This window comes from Erinaceus europaeus, chromosome 11 (genome assembly GCF_950295315.1).
Source record: "Erinaceus europaeus chromosome 11, mEriEur2.1, whole genome shotgun sequence".
Taxonomy (NCBI): Eukaryota; Metazoa; Chordata; class Mammalia; order Eulipotyphla; family Erinaceidae; genus Erinaceus; species Erinaceus europaeus.
Window position 1 is genome coordinate 102,514,077 of NC_080172.1, and position 20,428 is coordinate 102,534,504.

The following is a 20,428-nucleotide window of genomic DNA, read 5'->3' on the forward strand; positions in this document are numbered from 1 at the left end:
AAGTCATCTTATGGAAGCATTTCCACAGCTATTTTCAAATTTTGAGGCTTTATTTAAAAATTTAGTGGTAATACTCAAATTGGTTATAATGTAATGTGTAAAATGTATTTAATATAAAAAATGGCAGATTTGTAGTTAGAATGAAATTTTAAAAGTTAGTTATTATAGATAGGTTAGTGCCAGCCTCATTGCATGTTGCATGGTAAGAGAGAGAGCTAATCTTTAGCGTCTCTCTCTTTTGTTCCTTCTCCTCTTTCTGTCTTCTCATCTACACCAGTAATTACCGTGTTTGTGATGGCTACTATAATACGGACTTACCTGGGTAAGGTAGAACCCTACATTAACGAATTTATGGCATGATTTATATATATATATATATATTTATTTATTTATTTTTTTACAAATCAGTATCATGAATTACCCTTAATTTTATAATTATTTTGGAATATCTAATTTGCTGTCGTACTTTTAAACTATAATATGCCTTTATTTTTTTAATTGCTTGCCTCTGCATTTTGACTTTCTTAATTTGACTAATTTATAAAATATATAAATGCTTTCTTATTACTTTCTATTTTAATTCTGCCTAATAATTTTGTTTCTCTTTTCTGCTTATAATGCTTTCTAGCTATGAAGATAATAAGCCATTTATCAAGTAAGATCATTAGCTAGACATGGAATGCACTGATTTAAATCTTCTCATTCCGTCCTATTTTCTACAGTTCTTTTCTCCTTAAGCTATTCATGATGAAATCTCTCCAAGATTATTTATTTTGAAGCTGTTCTCATGTTTTTGTCCCATTTCAGCTTAGATTTCTTCATGTTTGAGTTATAAAACTTTAGGTTCACCTAAGATCAGTCTGTTAGACTCTGAAGTTTAGGTGTTAAGTGATTATCTGCCATTTAACCTTTCTGTGTGTGTCACATTATTCAGTGTCATGAATACATCACAAGAATAAAATCATAGGAGTGATCTTATTAAGGACTCCTGAATTTTCTTTTACCCAAATACACCTAAAAGACAATAAGTCATGGGGGATGTTTCACACTTTTGTATTTTAATATAGTTTGGACACCTTGCTTATTCTGGAGTAAGAAAAGGTCATACCTGCTGTTGCTGTTATCACTGGAGGCTGCAGTACTAAATGTTATTATTCTTTTTTTTTTTTAATCAGTGAAAGGTTAAAGCCAAAGTGCTGTTGAATTTGAATGTGAACATAGAGAAAGTCAACTGCCACCACTGATAAGTTAATATTTAAGTGTAATATGTTTCGGTTCTCTAATTGAACCTGTTAATAAAATCCACTTTATTTTTCAGGTCATGGGTGCTTGGCGCTTTTGCTCTGCTATGTCTTCTTGGCCTAACCTGGTCATTTGGGTTGCTTTTTATTAATGAGGAGACTATTGTGATGGCATATCTCTTCACCATCTTTAATGCTTTCCAGGGAGTGTTCATTTTCATCTTTCACTGTGCTCTCCAAAAGAAAGTAAGTGCACATACCTAGGAGCTATGTACCGTGACTTGGAAGAATAGAGAAAAATTTAAGTTATGAATAGCACATCAATAAATCACATATTTTAAATCATAAATTGTAACACATCTTAGGATTCTCACTGCACATATGAAATGTATCAATATATGTCATATTTGCATCTTTATATAGTGATGTTGTAAAGTAGATATTTCTTCAGAGGTCTTCTCTCTAGTGGGAAGTACAAACAGGTTTGGGTAGAGTGCGAGATTTAAAAAAAAAAAGGTTGAATTATTTCATTCTTTGCTTGATAAAGGAAATATAAGGGTTCAATGATATGGTAGATAGGGTAAAATTCTTACAAGCTTTTCTTTATTGTATGTCTTGATTCAAAATCCAAATCTAATTTTAAAAACACCAGGCATACAAAAAAAAGTGAATATTGCCTTTTTTTGAAGTTTAAAAGACCTAAAACACAAAATTCCTCTCTTACATCTTATTATTTTATCCTAAGTTCATACTAAGTGGAGTTAAAAAAAGAATGATTCAGTTAAAGTTGTAGATGAAAAATTTTTAATCCATTTCGCCAAGACTTAAAAAAAAAAAAAAAAAAAACCCTGAGGATAGCTTGCTATTATTTCAGTGTAAATTTTCATGCTTTTCACTAGGTGTCATCCCTACCTTGTCTGCATATCTAATACATCTCTTTATTCTGTTATTACCAGTTGGTCACTAAATTGAACAGAGAAATAGAATTGTGAAAGTGAAAACTATTATGTTTTCAGTCCTGACAAGATGATAGTGTTGTTACTTCCATCACTTTTGAATAAGCTATAATTTTGAGATAATGACGGTGGAATGTGCAATCCTGACAGTTAATGTGCATTCACAGCAATATAGGCATTAGGCAAAACCAACACCAAAGCTATTATTTGGATGAAATACCATTCTGATTGCCATTGTCTTGGTTATACAGCATTCCAAAACAGTTAATAGCCATTACACTTAGAGAAATTTATTTGAGGTAGCAAGTATTATTTAATAAAATGGAACCTTAACTTTGTAAACATCACACAGGCATAACTTTAGTCACTGATTTGGCTCTTTTTGTGTATTTTTTGCATAAATTGAACATCCTATATTCATGCTTGTGGTGAGATATTCATGTTTCCCATCAAAGGTTTTTGGCATGAAGTATATAAGCGTAACAGAAAGAGGGCAGGGGAGCACTTCCCTCAGTATTATGCATATTAGTTAAAGAAAAAGTTTTAACTGCTTTTTTTCTAATAATTATTATTATTTTAAATCAGCAGTTACCTTTTAAAAACATGTTGCACCTTGGAGTGCGTTCTGCTTGGACTTAGATTAATTCTATGAGTTGTTGCCAGAAAGAATTATTAAAAACTTGTCTTAAAATGACTGAGTTAAAATCATTGTTCTTAAATGCCTGGGTGTGCGTATTTATGCAAGGAAAATGCCTTGAAAGTTCAGCTTCATTGTTATTTGTTCTAGTAGCTGTAATTAAAGTTAGGAAGATGAAATGGAAGTGTACTTGGCTTTCAAAGACCATCTAGTGACTTCCCATCTCAAATTTTGTAAGGCAGAGGTGTCCGAGATACGGTTTGAGCGTAGAAAGCAACAAAAGAAAAATCCCTTTGGTGAACTCTTGTTGGCTATTAGAAAAGATATGTTTCTTGTCTGTCTTGTTTCAAAGTGTGGCACTAAGCCACAAAAAAAAAAAAAAGAAAGAAAGAAAGAAAGAAAGAAAGAAAGAAAGAAAGAAAAAAAGAAAACCATTTGTAAACCAGCATAGCTACCTGAAAGTTAGCACTCTTGTCTACTAATCCCAATTCTGTCTCAACTCTCTAGGTGAAACTCTTTGAATTTCACATTTTCTTTTTAATTTTTTATTATATTTATTTATTTTCTCTTTTGTTGCCCTTGTTTTTTATTGTTGTTGTAGTTAATCCTGTTGTTGTTATTGATGTCATCGTTGGATAGGACAGAGAGAAATGGAGAGAGGAGGGGAAGACAGAGAGAGGGAGAGAAAGATAGACACCTGCAGACCTGCTTCACGGCCTGTGAAGCAACTCCCCTGCAGGTGGGGATATGGGGATTCGAACCGGGATCCTTAAGCTGGTCCTTGTGCTTGGCACCACATGCACTTAGCCCGTTGCACTGCCGCCCAACTCCCGATTTCACATTTTCTTTCAAGTTTCATTTCAACCTAACAATCTTTCCTTCTATTCATATATCCAAGCTTCAGGGGAAAAGGGAAATTATTCATGGGTAACTCATTAATGTGAATGGAAATTGCAAAAATAGTTCCCCTGTGTGCTAATGAAGTGAATAGGGATCTTAGACTCTCTACACTAAATGTTAAAGCTAGACACATTAGAAATTGAAGAAAACATTCCACTCTAATTAGTGGCATATGTAGCAAAGTACCTTTTTTTCTTTATTCTTGTGCCAAGGTAGTCTTGTCATTATACATAGGCTACACACAGAACTAAACAATCCAGGAAAGATGCTTACGTACTGACCTAACAAAGAGGACATGCAACATATAAAAATTAAATGACTAAATTACAAGTGGTTAAACATAATTAAACACAGAAAATCTTTTAAAATTTTTTTCCCTGTTTTTTTCATGAGATAAAATAGGAAATGCAAAATTGGAGTTACTAAATATATAGACAAAATAAACCTTTAAGACCACTGCTATTTTATTCACTAATAGCATTACCTAATAGAGTACTAAAACATTTTTATATACTACATCACATTCTTAAAATCCTGCCAGCCAGTTTTGTGGACAAATAGATTCTTCTCTTCTGATGACCATTTCAGCAGTTTCTGTGGAATTTGATTTTATAAGTGTGAGTTATTTTCTCCACAGAAAAGTGTTAGTGGGACTTACTCCCATTGCCATCTCAGCTTATGTAATTATAGAGAAAGAAAAACTAAGAATATTCATATTAATCCCTCAGTCTTATTGTCATTCAAAACAGGTACGAAAAGAATATGGCAAGTGCTTCCGACACTCGTATTGCTGCGGCGGCCTCCCAACTGAGAGCCCCCACAGTTCAGTGAAGGCATCAACCACCAGAACCAGTGCTCGGTACTCCTCTGGCACACAGGTAACAAAGAGTTTGACAGCGTCTTTAATTAACATTCTTTATAGAAAGCCTATGGAGACATGCTCTGTTTAGATGCACTAATTGTCTCATTATACTGATTCTAGGTACCAAATACTTAACTTTTCTTAATGTTTTGAATTGAATCTGTTTTTAAATATTTCTTCAGTACATTATTTAGCTAAAAGCAGTTTTTTAGTGGTTTTTTTTTTTTTTTTGAGAGCTGTACTTTAAGTATATCAACTATTTGATATACAGAGCTCACTGTGGGCACTCAATCTTCTCCACTTAGAGAGAAGCAGTAGAGTAGAATAGATTCCTTAGTTTTAGTTTTAGATAGTCAGTACACTTTTTACTTAAAAGCCAACAGGTAGTAACACACAGATTATGCAGGGTAAATCTTTGTGTGTCCTTATTAAGGTAAGCCTGGGGAAACTAACATAACATGTGTCTTGCTATTTTATGTTAATAGAGTCGTATAAGAAGGATGTGGAATGACACTGTGAGGAAACAGTCTGAATCTTCTTTTATCTCAGGTGACATCAATAGCACTTCAACTCTTAACCAAGGTCAGTTACTAGGAAAATCTGACTTTACAATATCAATTTTGTACTTCTTGCCAATTTACAGTAATTCTAAAGAAAATGCTGAGTTTGGGGGCCAGGCAGTGGCACACCCGGTAGTGCACACAGGTCACCAGGCACAGGAACCAGGTTTGAGTACCCAGTTCACACCTGCAAAGTAGAAATTTCATGAGCAGTGGAGCAGTACTGCAGGCCTCTTTCTCTTTTTCTCTCCCTCCTCATCTCCCTCCCTATTTCTCTCTGCATCTATGAAAAAAAGAAAGAAAAAGGGATGGGGAAGGGGGAGCCCCTCTGTGAATCATGAAAGCATTAAGTTCCAGTAATAACTCTGGTGGAAGGAAGGAAGATAAAATGCTGGCATTTTTCTCAAGTGAGTTTATATCACAGGCTCTTGTGATACGACTTTATATTAAAGTACACAGCAGTTATTTTTATTCAATAATGCAGTGCAATGCATATACTATTAATTTACACATTCACAGAGTAAGGTTGGACAAATTAATGAGAACATGCTTTATTACATAAAGAAGTTTTCTGTAGCTAAGGAAATAGCTCAACAGACAGAGCAAAACATAGGATTTGCATGCCTGAGGCTCCAGGTTCAATACTCAGTGCCACATGTACCTGAATCGAGTTCTGATTTCTCTCTTCCTCTCATATGAAACTTTATCTCCTATGAAATAAAGTGAAATTTTGAAACAAATAGCAAAGTGTCTCATAAGGAGTACAGTTTTGACAGTTTTTAAGTTATTTGTAGAAGCTTTCTCCTTGAAATAGCAGTAGTCACATTAGACAGTACCAGGTTGTAATGAAAAAAAAAAATTTAATTCTAAGAAGAAGATAAAAAAAGGATGCAGAGAAAGTGAAAGAGATCCTAGCACTGAAGCTTCTTTCAATAAGATGGGGCCAGGCTTGAACCTAGGTCACACACAGGGTAAAGCAGAACACTGTCTAAGTGAGCTACTTGATTAATAATTTTCCTTTTAGAAAATCAAAAGTAGAAAACACAATAGATCATAATTCTGTGAGAGCTTGCAAGATTTTTTTCTGTTTACTTAAATTGGCATTTTATGTGTCCACATTGCAGCTTAATTTTTATCATATACTCAATACAGCTTACTTTAAAGTAACAAACATAAAGTGGTTTAGCAAGATGATGGCATATTTATTTCTGCATGCAAGCTTAGTAAATATCAGTCTGGTATGAAAAATCATATATCATTATATAAGTATTGAAAAAGTAATTTATCCAGGTAATTTCTGTTTGGATGTACTGATTGGTAATAATACAGTACATCCTACTTTACCAAAGTGAACCTATTAAAGACCTATTTCATTGTTGACATCATCCTGATGAGAATCTGCTTTAGAATTGGAGAAGCGTGCATTACTTTTAGTCAAATCTCACTAGATCTGCAATACTTAATAAGTAGTGAAAGTTTGTAATACGTCATTTAGAATGACTGAAATATGAGGTTACTCCATTGCTTCGTTTTTTACTTAATTTTGCTAAGGTGACTGTCAAAAAGGAAATGAATTCCTCAGTGATTCATTTTTGAAACCTGGCAAATACAGAAGGAAAATTCTTATTCTAGAGATTTTTGAATGTGATCTAATAATTCATTTCACGGTGTCTCTCTCTCCTCCCCTTGCCCTCTCAGCATGTGTACTCTAGCATTTACTAAGAGAAACTTTGTTCAGTGTGTCAGACTTTTTTACCTGTTTGTGAAAACTGTTTTTCCTCCTACTTGTTCAGAGTTGGTATTAGCGCAGATGTTTTCATGAGGGATAACCCCGCACCTGTAAATTGTGGAAGTTTGAGATTCCCTCTTCTGGGCCTTAGTGGTTAGGTTTTTAATATTAAGCAGTAACATCTTGAAACTTAATGTTGATCTCTATGCATTTAATTGCCATTTTTGTTTAACAGTGATTTTGTATAAATTAGTAAATGTCATCCTCAGCAGGTGTTTGCTTGGGGGACTTAGAAAGCACCTGTGAATTACTGAAATTTAACTTCCTCTCCCCTTTCTCCTTCAAATTAGTCGTTCAAATATAGTCAGAAAATTACAGCAGATTTTCTGTTGCCAACTTGTCCACTACCTTTGATGAATACAGAAAGTAGTGTGCTGCAGCTGTAACGCTAAAATAAAACAACTGATGTGTCTTTGTGTTTGTTTTTTTTTGTTTCTCTTTCTTTGCTTTAGGAATGACTGGCAATTACCTACTAACAAACCCTCTTCTTCGACCCCACGGCACTAACAACCCCTATAACACATTGCTCGCTGAAACAGTTGTATGTAATGCCCCTTCAGCTCCTGTATTTAATTCACCAGGTGTGCTTATACTTACAAATACGACTACCTTTCTTTGCTGCTAAACAGAGTTCTGATCTTTGCCCTGTACTAGAATACTCAAGTTGTCATGCATTTATTATGGCATCCTTAATTTGTCAATTCAAAAGGATGGTGGTACTGCCTATGCCAGGCTTCTAAAACTGCACTATATTATAGTGAAACGTTAGTCATGATAGTATTTGCCAATAATTATCCATGTTTTTGACACAGGTGGCATAAATCTTAATATATTATTACAGGACTGACATCACATGGTCCGAGAGCCCATCTTCAAGATTTATATCATTTAGAGGTATCCTATCTATGTAATAATACTGTTCAGTTAACTCTAAAGCTTGCTGACAGAATTTGTTTCTGGAATGAATTAGCTAATAAAGATAATTTGGATGCCTAGGTATAGAAAACTATATCCAGCATTATCGATGTAACTAAACTATAGTATAGTGCAGCTTTATGGTAGTGTTTTTTTAAATATTTCCTGTTTTCTTAGACTGAAGTTAATATTTGTCAGTTTGTGCCTGTAATTTTGATGGGGGAGGGGGTATTGTCACTAACCCATCCTGTATTATTCAGTTCTGATAGTATTAAAAGAAAGTATATGTCTATGTGTGTGCTTAATATTAACAAATCATTCAAAATTTTGGTAAACATTATTGAATGTATATACTGCTAGTATATAATCTTTGTGATTAATATTTACCACTAAATTAAAGAAGTTTATCCGTTTTTGTTTTTTTTTTCTTCTTAAAATTCTTTTGTAACGTAACTGCAGCTTCTCTTTTCACTCTCTTCTTTTTCTTACTCTCCTTATGCTTTCCTCTAGCAACCTACAGAGAGACAAGTATGGGAGTAAAACTTAACTTTGCCTATCAAATGTAAATTTTTTCAGCATGATTTTTAACCGGCACAATTAAAACATAACTAGCAGTCATGAAGTAGACTCAGCGGGCAAGTGGTTCACAATTTGCAACTAAAATACAACCAAATTCAAACAGTTATCTCTCTATACTGCCTTTTGTCAGTAATAAAGGTCTGTAGCAAATGCTGTCCACACTTAAGTTGATGCAATGCTGAAATAATTTGCTCTTTAAAACCTGAGGTACTGTCAACCAGAATGCTGAATAATTGACTTATCATTTCTGCATTCCCACAGTAATCTTGCTACAGGCTATGGAAAGTCTTCAAGTGAATTTACCTGAACTCGGGCAAAAAAAGTTGACTTTTCAATACCAGTCAAATATGTGCTTAAATCTGCAGTATATCACAGAAAACACCTTTTTGATTATTCAGTATATTTTTAAACTCGTTAAATAATGGTAAAAAGAAAAGTGACAGTTCGACCCTCTGTGGAGGAAACAAATGTCATTAGCAAGTAATCCATGTCTGTCACTTAGAAGTTAAAATGCAGAATATTTCTAGTGGTAGCCCTTATACAGACTGTGATCCATACTGAATTCATAAAATTAGAAAATTGCGTCACCTAACCTAAAGAAAACCTTGTAACAAAATACTATAACTTCATTTTGGTATTCACTGAACATGAGACAAATGGAACTGTCAGATTCTCAAGTATTAAAGTTAGGTCAGTTTTAAAAATATCATGACACACCAACAGTTGTAATTTCCTTTATTTTGGCAAATGATGACATGCCAGACAATTGTCACACTGAGTTTTCTAGGATAATCTGCAGCTTTAAGAGTGGAGTAAGCATTGAAAAGGGAAATTTCCTATTTTTTTCCAAGAATTAATTTTTCTTCTAAACTCCTCCAAGCCTTGCATACAATGCAGCAGCCTCACAGTGGTCAGTTTCATTTCAATAACATCATTTCATTCTTTTTTTTTTTTTTCTAGACCTATCTGTAGACAAGTGAGTTTTCTCCTCTAGGACTTTGAGAATGAAAACCTAACTTTTCCATGGTACAAACTATTTAATTTTCTCTCAAACATTTTTCATTTGCCTGAGATGCATTGTGATGTCTTAGTTTACATGTTTATGTGTCTATAGAAAACTACAACTCTTATTCAAAGAGAGCATGTTACCATAATTTCTTCCTCCTAAACCTCTTCATATCTTCAGCAGACTTACCCAGTCTTTCATTCCTCTAGAGATAAAAGTATATTAGCCAAGGCTGACTGACACCTTTTCCCATTCCATAGCTAATATTTATTCTTGGTTTAATTTCTCTAAGCCATCCCTAAGAAATCTCTTTAACATTTTGCATTTAACCTCCATGCCCATGGTGTCTGTGGGCCAGTCTCGTATGTACAGTAGACTCTGCTGGTTCATTCGGTGCTGTCACTGTGACTGATGCAGATTGCAGGGCTGCAGGCAGACTTTGACCTTTAGGAGCCTGGGGCCATAGCTACCAGAAAGTATTAGTATCCAAAAAAGTCATCAAAATAATGATAAGAAATATTAAATGAAGATATAAAAGGCTGCTATTGCTGGTAATCTAATTTGTTGAACCCTTGCTCTGACTAAGTTGCTTAGAAGCTTAGAAATTCTTCATCATGTTACAATAAATCATTTTACTTTCTTTTATATATCAGCTACTTTTAGGCCAGATAGCCTGAGCAGACAGACATGATGTGAGTTGTCCAAAGTGAGTCATTCCACCTGCTGTCTATCGTGTTTTTGGATGGTGCTTGTGGGCCTCTGGTCCAGTCAGTGTGAGCGATGGCTGTCTTTGTTTAACATGGATTCTTTGTACCTGTCCATTTTTTTTTTCATTCTTTATTTTACTTCATCTCCAGAAAAAGGAAATGTTAGAATGTTGTTTAAAAAGTTGCTTGCAAGTTATGTGGATTTATGTTGTACATTTGCCTTTTGTTTTTTTGTATGTGATTTAATTCCTTTTTAATTTAGTGTTGTTTAGGACAAATTATGTTAATTTTATTTTTTATAAACCATAGTCTTGTACTTTAAAATGTAAATGTCACTAATGAATTGCTTTGCATTAACTATGCAAGGGCATGGAGTGAAGTCCTCTTTTTAAGAGTAAGCGAGATTTGGTAACCAAAATCGATTAATAACTGTCGCCTCCCCCAAATTGATAAAAGTAATATTCTGTGCCATCTTTTCTCCCTGGAAAACAATATTATTCTTTCACACTCTTTCCTGATATTTAAGGGGTTGCAACTGTTGACAGTTGGGAATGCTGGAAAGTCTGGCACTTTTCAAGTGCTAGCTTTCAAATACAACTTTGTCCTGAACGACATTAAAAAGTTTTGTACAAAAGAAGTGATGATCCTTTAGGACGGAGCAGAGACAATAACAGGACTCCTCCCCCTTTTCTGTTTCAGGACATTCACTGAACAATGCCAGGGATACAAGTGCCATGGATACTCTACCGCTAAATGGTAACTTTAACAACAGCTACTCACTGCGCAAGGGGAACTATAATGACAGTGTGCAGGTTGTGGATTGTGGACTAAGTCTGAATGATACTGCTTTTGAGAAAATGATCATTTCAGAATTAGTGCACAACAACCTACGGGGAAACAAGACTCACAACCTTGAGCTCACGCTTCCGGTCAAACCCGTGATTGGAGGCAGCAGCAGTGAGGACGATGCCATTGTGGCAGATGCTTCGTCTTTAATGCACGGTGACAACGCAGGGCTGGAGCTCCATCACAAAGAACTCGAGGCACCACTCATTCCTCAGCGGACTCACTCCCTACTTTACCAACCCCAAAAGAAAGTAAAGTCTGAGGGGACTGACAGCTATGTCTCCCAGCTAACAGCCGAGGCTGAGGACCACCTGCAGTCTCCCAACAGAGACTCTCTTTATACAAGCATGCCCAATCTCAGAGACTCTCCCTATCAGGAGAGCAGCCCCGATATGGAAGAGGACCTCTCTCCGTCCAGGAGGAGTGAAAACGAGGACATTTACTATAAAAGCATGCCAAATCTGGGAGCTGGCCATCAGCTTCAGATGTGCTACCAAATCAGCAGGGGCAATAGTGACGGTTACATTATCCCTATTAACAAAGAAGGGTGCATTCCCGAAGGAGACGTTAGAGAAGGACAGATGCAGCTGGTCACGAGTCTTTAATAGAGCAGCTATTCTGAGGACCACTTGGCAAGTATTAATAAATAAAGACTCCGTTGGCCCAACACAGTTCCCTCAAGCTCTGCCAGAAGAGATGGCTCTGTTTACCTGTGGTTCTCCAGTGTAAAAATAGATGACTGAACCTTGCAGTTCTGTGAATTTTTATAAAAGAGACACTTTGTACATACACAGAGTATACTAAAATGAATTATTTGTTACAAAGAAAAGAGATGCCAACCCGGTGTTTTTAACATTCTGCTGCTGTTGAGAGAAATTGTGAAACAAACAAAGCAAAACTTCCCAGCCGTTTTCCCGCAGCAGTTTGTGAACTAAATTTGTAAATATGACTGCACCATTTTTGGGTAGGCCTGCATTGTATTATATACAAGACGTAGGCTTTAAAATCCTGTGGGACAAATTTACTGTACCTTACTATTCCTGATAAGACTTGGAAAAAGCAGGAGAGATATTCTGCATCACTTTGCAGTTCACTGCAAATCTTTTACATTAAGGCAAAGATTGAAAACATGTTTAACCACTAGCAATCAAGCCACAGGCCTTATTTCATATGTTTCCTCAACTGTACAATGAACTATTCTCATGAGAAATGGCTAAAGAAATTATATTTTGTTCTATTGCTAGGGTAAAATAAATACATTTGTGTCCAACTGAAATATAATTGCCATTAAAAATGATTTTCAAGAGTTTGGAGAAAATAATTGTGAAAAGCTCTTGGTTGCACATGTTATGAAATGTTTCGTTTCTTACACTTTGTCATGGTAAGTTCTACCCATTTTCACTTATTTTCCGCTGTACGCAGTGTTCTTCTTTGACAAGTTAGTCTTTACTCTCACACTTAAATTTCTCATTGCCAAAAGAACATGTTTCATGAGGAGAAAACTCTTTGAAGCCAGTTATGCCACGCCTTGCACAATGTGGTGAAATCTAGAAGAGATTTGTGTGTCACCGTTCTGTTTATTCTTAAACAGAGAGCAAAGAGGGCACTGGGCACTTCTCACAAACTTTCTAGTGAACAAAAAGGTGCCTATTCTTTTTTTAAATAATAAAACAAAAATATTACTCTTCCATATTTCTTCTGCCTATATTTAGCAATTAATTTATTTTATGATAAAGTTCTAATGAAGTGTAAATTGTTTCAGCAGTTTTTTTTCTCTTTCCATCCCTTTGTGTAAACCTGTTAATAATGAGCCCATCACTAATATCCAGTGTAAAGTTTAACACGATCTGACAGTAAATAAATGTGAATTTTTTTCAAGTAGTTAACATGTCCACTTTTATGTATGATACAAGATTGACTTTGACACCTTTCCTTTCTCATTCCTGTTTTCCCACATATGTTTAGCTTCCTTCAAAATATAACCTATGGATATGTAACCTAACACAGTGAGATTGTTGTATGTGCCAAAAAGTATAGTATATACATCATAATTATATATATATATATATACACATATATTCTAATTACCCCTGGACAAAATGTGATAAATAATTTTCAGCAATAGAAAAATATACTAGAAATGCTCTTTGTTGCACTACACTAGAACCAAAAAAAATAAAAATAAAAGATTGAAGATTTTATAGTCGAACTTGAAGATCTTAAAAAAAAAAAAAAAACAACCTAGTTTTCAGGTAGATGAATAGCAGCTTTGCCATGTGTACTGTCCAGATTCAAGCTTGGACCCTACTGCATTGAAGGCAGCTTCAGTGCTATGGTCTCTCTATCTGTGTGTGTGTCTCTCTCCCCCTCCCTCCTTCCTCCCTCTCTGTATTAAAAAAAGATTTTTAAGTAGTATTGATAAGAAATTTCTAACATACATATTTTATAGTTTGAAGTTGATAAATAATCCCTATCAGGCCATTGTAAATGGTAGACAATATTTATAATTGAAGTTCAATAAGCAGATTTTTCTTTTCCTTCCTATATTAAAAACATTTATACCAAATTCTTGTAAAGCTTAATGGTTCTCTCAAGTTCTTCTACCAAGCGAGAGATCACTTTATATGGGTACACGTAATTTTAACTTTGATTTTAAAAGATGAACGAGAAAACTATTTTAAGGTATATATTTTTACATCTAAATGTGGATATAATAAGGTAGACACTATGTGATCAACTATTACAGGTATTTTCAGAGTACCAGTGGAAGAATGTGTATGTATAACTAATACCTATCAATCTGTAAGGGGTTTATTTGTTTGTTTGTTTGTTTTTTCTGTCTTTACCAGAGCTTTACCACTCTAGCTAGGCTAACTTTTGCATACAACGACAGAGAGACAGCAAGCTACCAAAATACCAAAGTTCATCCAGTGTAGTGGGGGTGGGGCTCAAACCTGGATTGTAATCATGGCAAAACAAGCATCAGATGAGTTATCTCCTTAACTGTGGAGGTTGATTGGTAAAAAATATATATATTTATGTTCAAATGGATTTAATAAACTGAGAACGGTGTTCATATTCATTTTCTAAAATTACTTAACTTATAAAACTTTTATTTGCTGAAAAGGGGCTTGATAAAATCAAATGTACTTATTTTCAAAACTCAAAGCTGTACTTTGTTATGTCAAAGATACTTCCCACTATATGAACTTACTAGAGCCATGCTAGTTCAGTAATGATTTACATCCCCCCCATAATAAAAGTAGACAGCTTTGGTTAGTTCGCTATTTGCTTCTTTTGAGGAAGTTCTCCAACTCTACTCACTAGCTCAGTGCTTTCTCTGGGTCTGTTCAGAGACAATCGCTTTAACTGGTCAGTTAATATGGAATTTTTTTTTTCAGGGGGGATGAGACTTGATAAAGTTACTTCAGATTGGCCTCTTAAAAATAGAGACTGGGGAGTCGGGCTGTAGCGCAGCGGGTTAAGCGCAGGTGGCGCAAAGCACAAGGACCGGCATAAGGATCCCGGTTCGAACCCTGGCTCCCCACCTGCAGGGGAGTCGCTTCACAGGCGGTGAAGCAGGTCTGCAGGTGTCTATCTTTCTCTCCTCCTCTCTGTCTTCCCCTCCGTCTCTCCATTTCTCTCTGTCCTATCCAACAACGACAACAACAATAAAACAACAAGGGCAACAAAAGGGAATAAATAAATTAAGTATTAAAAAAAATAGAGACTGATGTTCTATTTACAAAAATAATTTAGTAGATACATCTTTTTGTCTTTATCATATGGGACTTTTAAATCGTGTTATGGAAGAGACTCCCTACAGATTATCTCTCACTGACTTAAATATGTTGTCAATTAACTCAGTAAAAATTTTATTTCAGGGAGTAGGTAGCACAGCGGCTCAAAGCGCAAGGCTCCCGGTTCGAGGGCCCCCTCCCCCCCACCTACAGGGGAGTCGCTTCACCAGCAGTGAAGCAGGTCTGCAGGTGTCTTGTCTTTCTCTCACCCTCTCTGTCTTCCCCTCTTCTTTCCATTTCTCTCTGTCCTACCCAACAATGACAACAACAATAAAAAGAAGGGCAATAAAAGGAAAAGTAAATAGATATTAAAATTTTTCATTTCAGTTATAACCTAAGTAGAAAATTTTAGTTGAGTATGCAAGGTGAATTTCTAAACTAAAAACAACTCTTCCTGTTTTTTTGCAATACTATTTCAAGACAGTAAACCCTGCATTGGTTTACAGTTGCAACCGAATTCATACAACTTTATGTTCCAGATTTTTCTCTTTCCAGGATGTGATTGGGTTAAGTTTCAAATGTCAGTTTGAAGACTTACTGCAGTGTAGAACATAGATGAGAATTGTCTCATAAGGTGGTGAAATTAGTATGCTTTTCATGAAAATGCCAATTTTTCTGCCAGTGAACATTGAGATGATTTCGAATAGTCTTTACATGCAACAAACCTGAAGCATTAGTGGTATCGGATGTGTGAATACCATTGGGCTTGAAAATTCATTCATGGCAGTCTTAATTATCATTTGCATAGTATCAAATGGAAATGTTGTACGTCACTTTACTTACTTTTGAGTCTTTTGAGCCTCAAAATAATCATAGGAACACGTGTTAGCTGATTGTACACCAATCAAGTAGAAAAACTTGAATGTATAAGAAGTATATCACATTTTTCTTTAACTGAGATGTAAATTGTGCATTAATCATGCCTTGTTTCAAAACAAATGGGCTGAATGAGATCTCCTGGACTTCATCCAAGTTCATTTCAGGGCAGTATGGCCACTAAACTTTCAAGACAAGGGTAACAAATCTGTCAGAGGACATTTAGAAGTTGTAACTGCATCGTGTAATTAGGCTAATTAGATGTACTAACATATTTTTCAAATGTTGGCAATAGACTACTTCTCATTTCTTAATATTGGTTTTTTTGTTTGAGTCTTCATACTTTTCTTGATGGCATTACTATCGACTGAGCATGCGGTTTCTTAGAACTTTGATATTTTTTCACTGATTTTTTTTTTTAAATTGAACCATTGTGAAATGCTATTGGGTATGCTGGTATTTAATGTTACAAATCTCTGTATAACATACAAAAAAAATAGCAGATACAGTTGAATTCACCAAAATTTAACTTACTGTGGAAAAAAAAATGGTTCTACCCTAGGAGTCAGAAATTTTCTTATTATGTGCTTACTGAAGCATTAAGACCAAAATCTCTTATAAATATTTAAAACAGCATAACTTGTCTTAAACAAAATCAGTGTTGTGTGATAAAAAGAGACTAGTGGTGAACAAATTTTAATAGTCTTCTGAATGCTTGTTCAGAATTTTTTTTAAAAATATTCCCTTTTGTTGCCTTTGATGTTTCATTGTTGTAGTTATTATTGTTGTTGTTGATGTCGTTATTGGATAGGACAGAGAGAAATGGAGAGAGGAGGAAAAGACAGGGGGAGAGAAAGACAGACACCTGCAGACCTGCTTCACCACCTGTGAAGGGACTCCCCTGCAGGTGGGGAGCCGGGTGCTCAAACTGGGGTCCTTAGGCTGGTCCTTGCTCTTTGCACCACGTGTGCTTACCCCGCTACACTACCACCTGACTCCCTTGTTCAGAAATTTTAAGTATTTTAATATTCTTAAAAACATGTCAGAAGGCTGCCAGGCCACCTTTAAAAAACATTCATCCGCTTAAAAAAAAAAAATTAGAAACAGGCTGAGAATATAGATCGACCTGTCAACGCCCTTGTGCAGCCAAGAAACAATTATAAAAGCCAGACCTTCCACCTTCTGCATCCCATAAAGATCTTAGGTCCATATCCCCAAAGGCATAAAGAATAGGGAAGCTTCCAATGGAGGGGATGGGATACAGAACTCTGGTGGTGGGAACTGTATGGGCTTATACCCCTGTTATCTTACAATCTTGTTAACCATTATTAAATCACTAATAAAATTGTTTAAGATAAAAACAGACAAAAAAACATGTCAGAAGTTTTAAAAGCTTGATTAGGAGTAAGCAAACCATTGTTGTAGAACATGAGACTAGTGATCTACTTATAAAAGTTGCTGAATATTGTTCATAAGCATTTTAAAACATTTTTTATTATCTTTATTTATTTATTGGATAGAGACAGTCCGAAATCCAGGGAGAAGGGGAAGATAGAGAAACAGCCACCTACAGCACTGCTTCACACATGCAAAACTTTCCTCATTGTTCCTAAAAAATGGGTGTCTGTGGTTACATCAGGAGCTGCTTGATTGCAGTAGTTTGGGGCAGAGGCTAGTGGGTGTTGGGATCTAAGAAAGTCAGACTATTTCCAAATGTAGAATTACACAGTGGTGAAGAGCTTAGACTCAAGCATGAAGCTTAAGTTCCAGGTCTCACTTAGTAGCTGATAGCTGCCCTAGTTAATACGCGAAAGTAAAAACTTTCGCACACTCGCAAAACTTTCCGCCCTGCAGATGGAGACTGGGGGCTTGAACCCAGGCCCTTGCACATTGTAACATGTGCTCAGCCAGGTGCACCACCGCCTGACCCTGTTCATAAGCATTTTTGAAACATGTTTAACAAGTAAGCTTTTTAAGATCAGACTGGCAGTCATAACACTGACTTGTCCTGATAAATGTTATTAGGGGAAAAAAAAATTTTCTTAAATGAAGTGACAATTTCTGTACAGAATACCCAGGAATAATAATAAATATCAATATTGATAAGATGAAGGAATCATTTTATGGCTTTCTGCTAAAATGTTAATTTTTTTTTCTTTTCTCATTGCCACCAGGATTATCACTGGGGCTCCACTGCTCCACAACAAAATCCACTGCTTTTGTTGGCCATTGTTTTCCTTTTTTTTTTTTCTTTCTCTTGTTCTTTCTGCTTTATTTGATAGGGGCAGATAACAAGAAAGAGAGACACCTGCACACGAGAGAAGTAGGGGCTTGAACTCAGGTCCTTGTGCATGGTGATGTGTTTGCTCAACCATGTGCAGTACTGCTCAAGCCCCTAAAATATCATTCTTAATAAATGGCTTTTGGACCAAAACATTAGCGCAGAGAAAATTTTTGAAGCATTGTAATGTTTTCACTACTGGTGAGGAATTGGGCTTACTTACATTAGCATAATTGGTTTGACTACAGAGTTTAAACATTTAACCAACATGTTTCACTCCTGGTTTTATTCAGAATTCCAAGAATATTTCTTATATTCTTCATGGTTTATTTCTTTGCGGGCAGTCAGAGAGGGTCTGTTTGCATTCTTGCTTGCTTGTTTTGAGTTTATGGTGCTGTAAAAGAAATTGAAATAAAGAAGTTAGTTTAAACATGTCTTAAGTGTTTTGGAAGAAGATACCCTTGTAAAAAGATAATTACCTCTAGAGGAAAAAAAATCTTACCTCTAGAGGATAGAAATGAGCCCCTTACCACCTGGTAGTCAAGCACAGGCTTTTGATTTGGCCCCTGTGAAAATAAAAGACCATCACAAGAGTTAACAGTAGGATTAGAAGACTGTGATTTAGATGTCAAAGGTGTCATCTCCAGATCTGGAAGACAATACTTGCTTAGGTACAGAACAGTGTTGTCAACAACCATGACAAAATGAGAAAGTATTTATTCAGGTATACGCTTTCTTTTTTTTTTCTTTTTTTAACTTTAAACTTTATTGAAAACAAAACATGTTAGTGCATGAGAGAGAGAGGAGAAGACTGACTTACATTGTCACATAGTAGCAGTTGCATTTGGTGATCCTTAGGGATGGGGGGGGGTTTGTTCCTCACCTCCCTTCAGCAGTCTTTTTGTTGATAAAACAGACTGGAGGTAGCGCCTCAACTGACAAACTTCAGTACTGTTACCAGCAAACTGCCGGATTGCTCAGGAGTAGACATGGGCTTTAGGCCCAGGACTCTCTTTAGGCCCCTCTCAGTCCACAAGCCACACAGTGTTTGCATTCACCGGTGACTTGGTGGGTTCCCAAAGAAGTCTGTGCTTTCATTTTCTTTCACACAAACTATGACAATGGACAAGTCAATGTGAAAAGTATAAACACCTGAGCTTCCTTAAGTTCTCTTAGAAGTTAATATTGTCGTTTTTTTTATTGTTTCTTTTTTGATTGTTACTACCAGCTCTGGTTTATGGTGGTGCTCAGCTCTGGTTTATGGTGGTGCAGGAGACTGAACCTGGGAATTTGGAGCCTCTGGCATGAGAGTCTTTGCATAACCATTAAACTACCCTCCACCCAAAGTTAATATTGTTTTAAAGTGTAAATGGTGAGTGTGTGCGTGTGCATGTGTGTTCAGTACTTAAGACTGGTATGGTTTATAATCTAGCTTTAGTCTTCAACATTTGGCTTTTAGAGACTTTTTTCCTCTGAAAAATGAAAAAAGCAGAACCAGAACTAAAGTGTGTCCTTGTTTTTCACCACTGCAAAGCCCTGGAATAATAGGGACAAGGTCGGGAAGGTAGGTTGGTGAGAGGCTCATTGTGAGTTTCATTGTTAGGGATGTAGTCCATCAAAACAGGCAATATATACTGAGCTTTATGCTTTGATCAAGTATCATCACAAGTAAGAAGACAGTTCCTACCGCGTATTAACTAGGGCAGCTATCAGCTACTAAGTGAGACCTGGAACTTAAGCTTCATGCTTGAGTCTAAGCTCTTCACCACTGTGTAATTCTACATTTGGAAATGGTCTGACTTTCTTAGATCCCAACACCCACTAGCCTCTGCCCCAAACTACTGCAATCAAGCAGCTCCTGATGAAACCAAGGACACCCACTTTTTAGGAACAATGAGGTCATGGTGTCACAAAGAGGAAAGACTACTGGAAGGATGGGTGACTTTATACGTCAGCTTTCATTACTCTGATAAATACTGCTTGAGAATCTAGTATGTGTCTCATATAAAAAGGGAAGGTTGAACACGAAGGATATCCTTGCCCTTGAATGACTAATAGTAATGACTAAACTGAATTAATCATCTGTTTACAAAACTATTGTCTTTGAGCTCTGCTTGAGCACGTTTTTATTTTAAAATTCTAATTCTTGTGATAATCCTATAATAGAAAAAGTATTACCTGCCTAGTAAGGAAATGGAAATTTAACCACGTGGAGTCATTTGCTGAAGAATAAAAGCTCACTCAGTGATATTCCACATATGAGTGACACCATCTAGTAATTGTCCTTTTACTTTTTTTCACCACCATTTGTAGCTGTTTGGTTCCAAATGAAGCCATTATAGTGGGATAGGTTCGGGGGGGAGGGGGGGGTAGAGTGTTAGTGGGAGATGTGATGGTTCACATGCATCACTGTGGGTATGAAAATACTCGTGAAATCTGATGATTTTGTTAAATGATGTTGAATCACTAGTAAAAGTATACACACACACACACACACACACACACACATATTAAATCTAGTCATTGAGGATTC

At 35.9% G+C, this 20,428-nt stretch overlaps 1 protein-coding gene and 1 long non-coding RNA gene across 14 annotated transcripts in view; one reads left to right on the forward strand and one right to left on the reverse strand.

The window, feature by feature from the left end:
* ADGRL2 (adhesion G protein-coupled receptor L2) overlaps nt 1-12,879 on the forward strand; it is a 198,207-nt gene extending 185,328 nt beyond the window's left edge. For 4 of the 13 annotated variants that reach the window (XM_060202231.1, XM_060202230.1, XM_060202229.1 and 1 more), the window contains 5 exons: nt 1,319-1,487; nt 4,484-4,612; nt 5,082-5,178; nt 7,398-7,526; nt 10,852-12,879. In XM_060202231.1, the coding sequence (XP_060058214.1) occupies nt 1,319-1,487; nt 4,484-4,612; nt 5,082-5,178; nt 7,398-7,526; nt 10,852-11,603 (1,276 nt within the window). In that variant the 3' untranslated portion in view covers nt 11,604-12,879. Of the gene's footprint in view, nt 1-277; nt 323-628; nt 656-1,318; nt 1,488-4,483; nt 4,613-5,081; nt 5,179-7,397; nt 7,527-7,757; nt 7,840-8,370; nt 8,904-10,098; nt 10,152-10,851 lie in introns of those variants that run through there. The other 9 variants (XM_060202238.1, XM_060202240.1, XM_060202239.1 and 6 more) reach the window with 6 other exon arrangements.
* A 5,285-nt stretch (nt 12,880-18,164) lies between these two features.
* LOC132541252 (uncharacterized) lies at nt 18,165-19,448 on the reverse strand. The gene is made up of 2 exons (XR_009552419.1): nt 18,716-19,448; nt 18,165-18,289 (listed from the first exon to the last, which is right to left on the reverse strand). It is a non-coding gene; the product is annotated as an uncharacterized LOC132541252 (long non-coding RNA).
* Nucleotides 19,449-20,428: the final 980 nt, after the last annotated feature.